Source organism: Condylura cristata, unplaced genomic scaffold, assembly GCF_000260355.1.
Source record: "Condylura cristata isolate star-nosed mole 26May11 unplaced genomic scaffold, ConCri1.0 scaffold00017, whole genome shotgun sequence".
NCBI classification, from domain to species: domain Eukaryota; kingdom Metazoa; phylum Chordata; class Mammalia; order Eulipotyphla; family Talpidae; genus Condylura; species Condylura cristata.
The window spans coordinates 12,894,596-12,904,847 of record NW_004567118.1 but is presented as its reverse complement, the minus strand read 5'-3'; the positions used below and the strand labels follow the sequence as shown (position 1 = coordinate 12,904,847).

Sequence of the window (10,252 nt, the reverse complement as noted above, 5' to 3'; positions counted from 1 at the left end):
TTCCCCCAACTTATGATCACTAGCCCTAATAATCAGTATAGTCATTATCATTGCTTCCAAGTTTCAAAACACTTTCACATACATGATGTCATTTGATTTTCATTGCCACCCTTTAGGGTAGATGGATATTACCCCCAATTTACAGATGAAGAAATTGAATTTCAAATAACTTGATCAAGTTCACATAGTGTAAAAGTGCTGAAGCTGGGAGTCAACCCCAAACTTTTGCTAGATTGTATATTTTTCCCATATTGCTACACATATGCATGTTCTGTCTCTAGAAAACTGAAACAGCAACGTCCAGCAACCTTACCACATACACGACACACTTTTGGACAAAACGAGAGAAACACAGGGACCAAGGGTTCTTTGATCTTATGAACATCCATATTGGCACAGCAGCAGTCTATGCATAAGCATGTATGTATGCGTAGTGGTGTGGACACCAAGCCCTTTACATCACTAAGATACACATATTGATACATTAACCTCAACAGCTCACTCCTTGTTACCAGGGAAGTGAGGAGACTGTACTTTCAGATAAGGGGAAGCTTGAGAAATCAGAACCTTGGGAGTTAGCCCTCTTTCCCAAATCCAGAATTCACTTCCTCTCTCATGAGAACTCAAAAGAGGAAAGCATAGTTCAGTTCCTGAGGAATGAGAAGTATGAGGTGCAGGGAATTCCCCTTCCTACCTTTATTAACAGGAAGCCCAGAAAAAAGAATCAGTGGACCCAGGAAATCGTTCCAAAATTCAGAGAGCTGGAGCTATGATCTCAAGTAGTTTTAGTGAAACCACTGCTGTCAAATCCAGTTCAGCCTGGTGAATCACATGCCTGGGCGCTAGCAGTTACTAGTTACAGTAACTTTGGCAAGTCACCCAATACCTCTTAGTTTGCTTATCTAAAACTTTGGCTAAACTGCGGGCTTTAGCCCAGGGGATACTCAAAGTCTTCAGTGACAAGCTGAAATGCTTTAAAAATAAAATGTACTTTATGACCACACTTCATTCTTCAATAGCTGGTAAGAAGATGTTGAAGCTTAAAACTCAACTTGGGTACTGACTACTCATTCCTTTCCAGACAGCTTGGACAGCAAGGAGACAAGGCAAAAGCTTCAGGTCTCTTCAGAAAAGGCCAAACTGCTCTGGGGCAGAGGGACTGCCCTCTGCTGGCTTGTTCCTTCTCATTTGACCAACATTTAGCAGGTATTTCCTGTAGAACAGATGCTGCTCTATGTACTGGAAAATAAAGCAGCAAAAGGCTCTGCTCCGCTCTCACAGAGCTTATACTCCCAGTTGTGAGAGATCAACAAGTAAACAACAAATATGTCCAGTATTATCAGGTGCTATGCTAAATTAAAGTGGGTAAGGTTAGTAGAGGGGATATTTCACAGAGGATGTCAACAGGCTTCCCTTTAAAGAAGTGAGGGGCTAAGTTAGGAAACAAACCTTAGTTCTAGGCTAGAGGACAAAGTTTAGGATATACAGACATGTCAGATAAGCTGTCCAACACAGGTAATTCCCTACTATGTTGGTTTGCTCCCTAGACTCATTATCAACTTAGCACTTTCCTGTACTTTTTGGGGGCAGAAGTGGGATGAGAGCTTTCCCCTAAGAACTGTCAACCTTGCCATCTGGTTTTCAGTAAGGTTCAATCAGAAGGAGGCTCCCAGAAGACTGGAGAATAGGATGAAAGGTGGGATATTAATGCTCCCACACCCTCTGGCCACAGTTCTGATTGTGGCTACATTCCTTTATTGTTCAAGTCCCATCTACCTTCTGTAACCTTCCCCCCTCTCCCCCCAATCCTTCCTCTCATAGTCCTCCAGGGGTGGGCTTGTCTTCTCCAGGAAGCCTTGCAGGATTAGCCTACAGATGAGCACTAATATATTGCCCATGGATGCCACTGGGACTACCTTTCTCTTCAGGACAGGAAGATGAGGAGTTTAAGACACCCATTCCATTGCAGACAAAATATGGACCATAGCTTCACTCTAATTTCAGTTCCATCAACATACTCACACCAGCAAAGACAAGAACAGAAGTTAGGGCCCTAGAGTCCCTAGGATCCTCCACTAAGAGCTCAATGCTCGAGATTCAGCCTTCTCCACAAAATCCAGCCCACCAACTTGCGGTCTGAAGAAACCCAATCTACCTACCTGCAACAATCAATACATTACCCACTTTACTTCCTTGGCAGTAATTTATTGCCAACAGAAAAGGTTCATGTGTATGCCTGTTCCACCCATTAAAACATGCATGCCATTAAAACATGCATGCCTGTCTGATTCTCCTGTGTGAACAGCACCTTAGGCCCAAGCACCTAAAAACAACTGTTTTTGAATGAGTAAGTTAACAAAATGGGTAGAAAGCATTGTTCTCTGCTGCCTCCACAATGATTATAGTCATTGCCGTTATCAGAGCTCAGGGGCAGGACAGGACAGTCAGAGGTACCTCAGTACTGTTAACTTCAGGTATGTAGGATAACCCAGTGTCACAGAATCACCTGGTTCTACCAAGCTTCCATCTTTCTGAAAATCATCAGCTTTTCCCTTTTCTGAGTAGCTAGAGCACAACTTTGCTATTAGACCATCTCCAGATATCAGGGAAGAATGAGGCAAGCTATGAATTTTGGTTAAGGTTCTCAGTGAAGTTCCTCCAGATTCAACATAGCAGTTGAAAAATGTCATCTTGGATCTGGACACTAGGGAGGTGGCTTCCATTACATCAAAGACCCAAATACGTGGATCATCTGACCATCTATACCAAGGGAGGTAGGATCCAAGAAACCTTATAGGGTGAGTGCTGCTGGTTAGTTCTCCCCCATTTAAGGAGCCCTAGCATAGTTCCTATACCCAAGATTCGATTAAGGCCAATTAGTATCTGTCTGGTCTTACCTCTAGCCTGCATTCTACTCCCCTACCTGCTTCTTGACAACACTACCACCAGGTTAGCCCTTTTACCCCCAAAGAAACCCAAACAGCTCAGAAGTGCATCAATCGACCTTTAATGTCCAAAAGAGGCATGGATGCAGAGCATAGGAAATGTGGAGGGGTCTCAGCCCCTGCTCCAGAAATGAAGGAGAAATGAACACAAACCAGACATTTCCAACTGGCCACACAAATCTGGGAGGGCAGGGGAAAACACAGATTTGGACATTCATTAAAAAAATAAACCTAAAATCAAGCTATCGATCTTGTGCCCACTGAAGTGTTTGATATAGGGAACACATTCACCATCCCAGTCCCCACCCACCTATCAACATCAAAAAGAAAACTTGCCACACATTCTCCTGCCTCCCCACCAGTCCCAAGGATGGACTTGGAAAAGAAAGAATGCGCTGGATCCCAACCCCCACCCACCCATAGTTATCAACACGAGAATTTTGAATGTGATTTACAAGAATCAGCAGCTAGGTCAGCAATGACTCCCCCCACCCTTACCTTACCCATTTGATCAACACATAAGATTTCCCCAGCACTTTCCTCAGAATCTCCTCCCACTAGCTACCCTGCTCCATCTCCTGATATCTGACTATCATTCAAGACTTATTGCCTCCCAAGTTCCCCCGAAGCCCCCTATAACTCTTTATCATTTTAATCCTTAGTTCCCCTTCATAAGCCTTTACCACTTCCATACTTATCTCTTACAAGAAGCTGAAACCATCCACTGTCACTTGCCCTCTCCACTAAGACTCAGCTCCAGGACAGATGGCATCACGGTCATCTCATTGTAGGCTATCCTCCTAAAGCTTTCCCAAGAACAGACAACCACAGGGCAAGCAGAATGTCTGGGCCAAATGGTTGGGGGGAATGATAACTGTTTTCACCCTCAAAATAGCTACTCCTAGGTTTTTAAACATCAAGGCCCACTTAGAGCTAAGTGTGTATCCTATCTACCCACACACTCTATAGAGATTCCATACTGTCCTGCCCCACCCTCCCATCTAACCCAAACATACATAGTAACACACACACGCCACACACACACACAGAGGAGAATTAAGGGAGACATTGATTTGGTTTGATTGCTAACATCTAACTAAGGAACTAGTCACCAGAAATTCCCTTGTCAGCTAACTAATGGGCTGCTCTAAGAGAACTCCAGAGGAATGAGAAAACCGAGGGCTAAGCAGGGAGCAGACAGAAGGAGAGAAGGAAAAAAAAAAAATAAAACTAATCCTACCCCCCAAAATCCTCCTTGCATAAGCTCTGGCAGGAAGAATAAAAAATTAACCCACAAAGACACAGCCCTTACTTAGAAACTCTTCTGACAAAGACAGCTAGACAAGTCTGCTCCCCACTCCCACACACCACAGACAAACACGTCTCAGGGCCCCTTAAAGAATCCACCCGCCCATCCCACCCTCTCTGCCCTAAGCCGTGGAATCACAGTTCAGTGGAATATTCTCCCTGGTACTAGATCAATACCCCCACCCACCTCCCCATCTCTCTCTCCTTGTGGGTCCTAATACTGTCCCCCACAGCCTATCTTGCCCTCCCCAAAGCAGCATCCACCACCAGGAAGACACAGCTGCACAGTTTTAGCTCCACCTCCAGAAACCTATTTCTTTTCCTCAGCCCTCCTAGTCTTGTGGGCTTTGTTAAGGGCTTTTTATTTTGTACAGGGAGAGAAAGAAAAAAGGGAGGGATGGGAGATTTCCTAGTGCAACACAACCAAAATAATTTTTTTTAAGTCTTGAAAAATAAACAAAGCAGCCTTCTTCCCCAGGCAACTAAACAGAAAGAAGTTTGGTTTTGTTTACTGCGACATACACATGAAATCGAGTATACAGTCCATGCAGTAGCACAGCCATTGGAGAGGACATCCTGATGCTGGCCCCAGTGCAAAACAGTCCCAGCAACGCCGCCTGCTTGCCATCGCTGCCGCCGCCACTGACACCATCACTGCGGCCACCTAGCCTGACTTGAAGAGGAGGATTGCAACTTGACCCAAGTAAAAATAGATGAAGTGCTTTGTCTCATGTGTGACGTAGCTGCCAAAATTTCGGCCCACAATACAATGCCAGGTAGGATTATATTTCTTGTCGAATTCCTAAAAGAATAAAAATGGAGAAAAGAAAGGTGATTAGGACAGCTGAAGGATGAAAAATCAGAATGGAAGTCACTGCTAGAAGACAGGTTTAATTATCATCCTCACCCCACCCCCAGCCCCAGCTCCCCAAACCTCAGGAGCTCAGGTTCTAATGCTGGCTAGGACACTCCTTACCGCATTAATAATGTAGCACCACAAAGGCTCCATTATTTCTCGCTAGCACTCTATACCCTATACACCCTGATCAACTCTCCTCCTTCTAGCTATTCTACTCTTGGGTCTATGTTATGATTCTTCAGTAAGGGAATCAGAGAAGCCAGTGAAATAAAGGATCAACCCAGAGGCGCACAGCATTAGTAAACAGAGGAGCAAGACTTCCTGCACCACCTGCTGCCTCCCATATTATTGAACCACATTTCAAAGTGCCAAAGAACCAGGGCCCTAGAGCGAAATGAGGACTAAACATCAGGAGTACCTGGAAGCAGTTCCATGTAAGTTAACATTAAAGATACTACTGTGTGCCACTGTGTGGACTGTGAGAGACCAGAACAAGGATATCTGTCATGAGATTAGGGCAATCCCCCTCACTTCTCCAGGGCACAAATTTAGCATCAAAACCACCTAGGAAATTCTTGTGACCAAGTCAGGAGGGCAGCCATCCTCTGGACACAGCAGGAAGCTTATGACTCAATTCTATAGGCACCCTACTATAGAAAGGACAGAAGCTCTCCACCATGGGTCCATCAATGCTGTCAACCCCAGGTATTCAAATTGTACTTTAAGTTTAGTCTCCACACAGAGCCTATACCACACGATTCCATGAGGTGGTAGATAACAGAGGAAAGGTCATCCTGGCTCAAGACCCTGTGTAACATAGGAGACAGTTACTTCCCTGGGTCTCATTTTTCCCATCAGCAAAATAAGCAAACTGAACCCAGCATAAGCTAGGGATGTTTCTCAGTCTAAGAGCCCATGATCCTACAGTATCTCCTCACAGAGATAGCAAGGCCAACATTCAGCAAGAAGCCAGCACTCCCAGAAGCCTTAGTGCTACACACATCCCAACCAACTGGATAGGAAAGCAGAGTGCTGTAAAACTAAAAGGTACCCTACCACATCTATGGGTCACAATGCCACTACTCTCAGGCATCCTTCTTGGTAGTCAAAGCACAGACTATCAAAATCTGGGTCAAAGTGATCAATGGACATGGAATTGTGCCTGGGAGTCAAGGACTCTAGTTATCACTTCTCATTTCTAGTCCAGCAATTTCTTTGCCATGTTAGCCATATCCATTCAGCCATTTAGTAGGAATTTTTCAAGGACTACACGTATTCCCCCAATCTTATTCATCTATTTAAAGGAATTATACAATCAAATCCAACCTTCTCTTTTCCTTAAGAATGTAGGGGTAAAGGGATGATGCAGTATCTGATTACTTTTATTTTTTTTTAAAGATTTATTTATTTATGCATACAGAACTAGGGTAAAGGCTAGAGCAGCAGGGGCAGTAAGAGGATTCATCAGAGACAAAGTGGGGGGTGGAATAGGCAGACTGAGAAGTACACTGTTGAGGGTCAGACAGGAGAGGTCTGCTGTGCCATGTGGGTCAGCTCCGGGAGTGGGGATTGAACTGGTACTGAAGCAGCTGCAGCTAGCTTGCAGTGCTGCGCTTCAGCCTGCTGTGCCACCAGGGAGGGCCCTGATTACTTTTAAAAAGAGAAAAGGAAACTTCCAACATGAGAATTATTAAAGGTATATCCCAGTTTAAATGACGCAGCTTCCTGAAAATTTGTTTTGCACTTATCCGTCTGAATACTCTTGTTCTTCATTTTGAGTAAGTTCTGAACTGGACCAGTTATTAATACTGAAGCTTCTCTCCCCAATGCCTTGCAATTCGTGTAACTATCATATACATACCCCATACAAACAACCAGCAGCTTCTTAGTAAGAACCCCCAAGGTAAACGCATGGCAATAAAGAATCACTCCCTAATTTGTATGCTTTGCAAGTTCCTAGCGTTTTGTTTGCATGTGATCTATCTGCTTCTCTATCATCTCTGCTCCAGCCCTTCCTCAGACACAGTTCAATGCCCATCATCACTTCAGGCCACCAGTCACACCTCTTCTCAAATACCTTCTTGATGTAGGCAGCAATGTCCTTTTCAATGTTGTATTTCTCCATAGCCTGCGTGGCGCAGTCAACAGCATCCTGTTGCATGTCCTCAGACATGTCTGCGTTCTTGATCACTGCCTTCCGGTCAGACATTGTGACACTGCAGAAGAAGCAGAGGTGAGGCTGACAAACCCATGATCTAACCAATGTACATTAGCAGCTGGTGTGGCCTCAATGAAGAAAGGGAGAACAGAAGGTGAAGTTAACAGAAACAAAGATATGAGGCATAAGAGGGGACTCAAACTTTTAACAGACTTGGTTCCAAGGCCTGGGAAGTAAGAGATAAATAGTAAAAGACATTACGTCTTCAATTTTTATATGTAAAATTAGGTTTTTTAACACTAAATTTATCTATTTCTGATTATTCTGCATAGCACCAATATTCAAGATATTACACTATGTTACGTATCAGCTATGTCTTGAGGCAAGTTACTTAGCCTTTGTCCTTTCATACTGCCATCTTAAAATGGGGACTGCAGGGTTATCTTGAGGCAAACCAGGTGGGACAACACCCAAACACAGTAAGTGTTGATTTAATGGGCATTATTACATCATTGGTATAAAGTGGAAAGGTGGACTAGGAATCAGTAGGCCTGACTTCTAGTCCCAACTACAAAATCTTGTGGTTTGGACATCACTTAGCTTTTCTGCACTGAATTACTTCCATGTGAGCAATAAGCAGTTTCTTTAAGGATTACCTCAAGTTACATGAAAACATCGCAAACAAGGACAGACTATATAGGGGTCTTCCCATCAGCCAAACTCAGTTTACCATGTGTTTGTTCTTATAAAGAAAATTACATAAGAACACATTATGATGTCTTAGTGGAGTAGTTGTCAGGGAAGACGGTAGCCTAAGTTTATTTTCAGGTTCTTTATAGTAAGGTTTCTAATCCTTAAAGGTGACAGAGATGCAAAAGATGAATTACTACTATTATTTTAACAGCCTTGCTTCATGTTTTATTTTCTTGCTCCCTGGGCCATTGCATGCATCCTGTAGCAACCAGAATTCTGCGGTACAATTCCTTTCTAGGGTGACAGGAATCCCAATGGAGTGGCCAGGGTCTGGCTGACAGGCTGTATAGTATATGAGGTGCTTTGTAGGAACAGAAGCAATGAGTTGAAAATCCTATGCTGTCCTTGACCACAGTCCATCAAACAGCACCGTTAGCAACAGCATCACCTCCACTACATCTGACTTCCAAAAGTGCCACACACTGGCCCAGACCAGTGGACAAAAGCTCTGTTCCAGCCGTTTGATACAAGGCTATAAAGGGCCTGTCTGCTCCAGGAGAGATCCCTGGTATCATTCCAGGCCACCTTGATCTCTGAGTCTCCACTAACCTGTGGGGCTGGTTGAGCTGAAAGGGGAAGCAGGGCTCATGACTACTCCTACAGCCGGCACCAGATGCAGCTAATGCAAGCTTGCCAGCTGCCAACCAGGCAGTCTTTGATCCAAGGCACCTTTGTCTGGCACGATCAAACCAAGCAGGGTTGATTATACTTTCAAGCAGAGGCTGACTGAGCAAAGGGTTAGTGGACCAGCACCTTCTGCCCCCTACATCCCTGAGAAAAAAAAATCAACCTTCAAAAGGAGTCTGTGAGCACCACCTGGTACTGAGGAAAGGTCAGGAGAACCCTTTTCAAGGCCTGTCTAGCTATATGACCTTGACCAAATCAACATGTTCACTTTATAAACGAATGACTCAACTAGGGTAAATGGGGCAACTTCTGTGGGTTTTAGTAAAAGGCACAACAGCATGGCAGAGAGAATGTTCTTTAAGGGTCTTTACGGGGTGGGGGGGTTGGGGGGGTGAGTGTCACCTGGTGGCCTAGTCCAGGTTTCCCCTGGAAGGAGGCACTATCTACAAACCCAAGGTAGGGGTGGGGCCGAGTTACAGACCTCTGGGACAAAGTATGAAACTGGAGCTGTCTTCCCAGCAAACTCACCAGCTTCACTGCCTCATCCCCAAAGTCCAAAGGAACAACTTTGTCACAGTAATCAAAAGCCACCTTGCTCTCCAGGAGAGCGCCTGCAGTTACATAATGTTGGTCTTGTGACTACAATACCTCGATTCTTCACCCCTGGCCCCCCAGGGCTGAGTAGCGAGGACTAATCCCAACCTCCTCTGTCCAAGGTGCCAGTGAAAAAGTGACAGGGAGTCTCTAGTGGAGCACCTCCCTCCTGGGAAGGAGAAGCCAGCACCTGGGCCTCCAGGTGGGAAGATGACCTGCAGGCCGAGGCCAGCTGCCTCAGGCATGGGCCACCGACTCCTCTGGAAAGGACACACTCCCGGCCAGTTCTGCTCCGCTAGCCGCGGTGTGGCGGTAGAAGAGGTTCATCCTCCGGAGGACACGGACGCCCTCCCCACACCAAGCCCGCGCACGTCCACCCTTCAGCTCTCCAAGGGGCGGCATCCATCCCTCCACCGCCCGTCCTCCAGGGAGCTGCGGTCCCGCAGGCCAGCACCTGGGGAATGAGCAAGCACGGAAGCATCCTCCCGGGGCACCCGCTTCCACCCTCGACGCGGGGTCAGGTCCGCAGGCTCCGGCGGCCAGACCCCTCCCCCTCCCGGCTGGAGCAGCGCCGGAGTGACTGGGCGTCCTCCTCGCCGCAGGAAGGACGCCCCAAAGGGTGGCGGCGGCGACAGGAGCCGCGTCACACCCCGGCCCTCTCCACCCCCTCTTCCCCGGCCCCAAACACCCGGGGCCTCCACGCAGCGCTGGGAGACTCGCGGGGTGGGGGGGAGACGGAGGAGCAGCGCCTCCACAGCCCGGGGCCTCAGGCGGCGGCGCCTCAGGGGTCGCGAGGGCACCGGGTGGCGCAGCTCGGGGAAGGAGGCCGGGGTCGTCCACGCCGAGGCCAGCCCTGCTGCGGGCCTCGAACCCAGGAGTTGTGTCGGGCGAGGAGGCCGGAGGAGAACCGCGGCCAAGACCCGAGTGCGGGGCGCCGCCCCAGGACGCCCCCACCCACCGCTCACCTTCACGGAGGCAAGGCCCCGGGGGAGCAGCGATGGCCTGAGG

At 46.9% G+C, this 10,252-nt stretch overlaps 1 protein-coding gene across 1 annotated transcript; it reads right to left on the bottom strand.

Moving 5' to 3' along the window:
* Positions 1-2,984: 2,984 nt before the first annotated feature.
* Positions 2,985-10,252, bottom strand: DYNLL2 (dynein, light chain, LC8-type 2). Its single transcript, XM_004684409.2, has 3 exons — positions 10,210-10,252; positions 7,190-7,328; positions 2,985-5,055 (listed from the first exon to the last, which is right to left on the bottom strand). The coding sequence occupies exons 2-3, from the start codon at positions 7,319-7,321 to the stop codon at positions 4,918-4,920; spliced, it is 270 nt and encodes an 89-aa protein (XP_004684466.1). The 5' UTR covers positions 7,322-7,328; positions 10,210-10,252; the 3' UTR covers positions 2,985-4,917.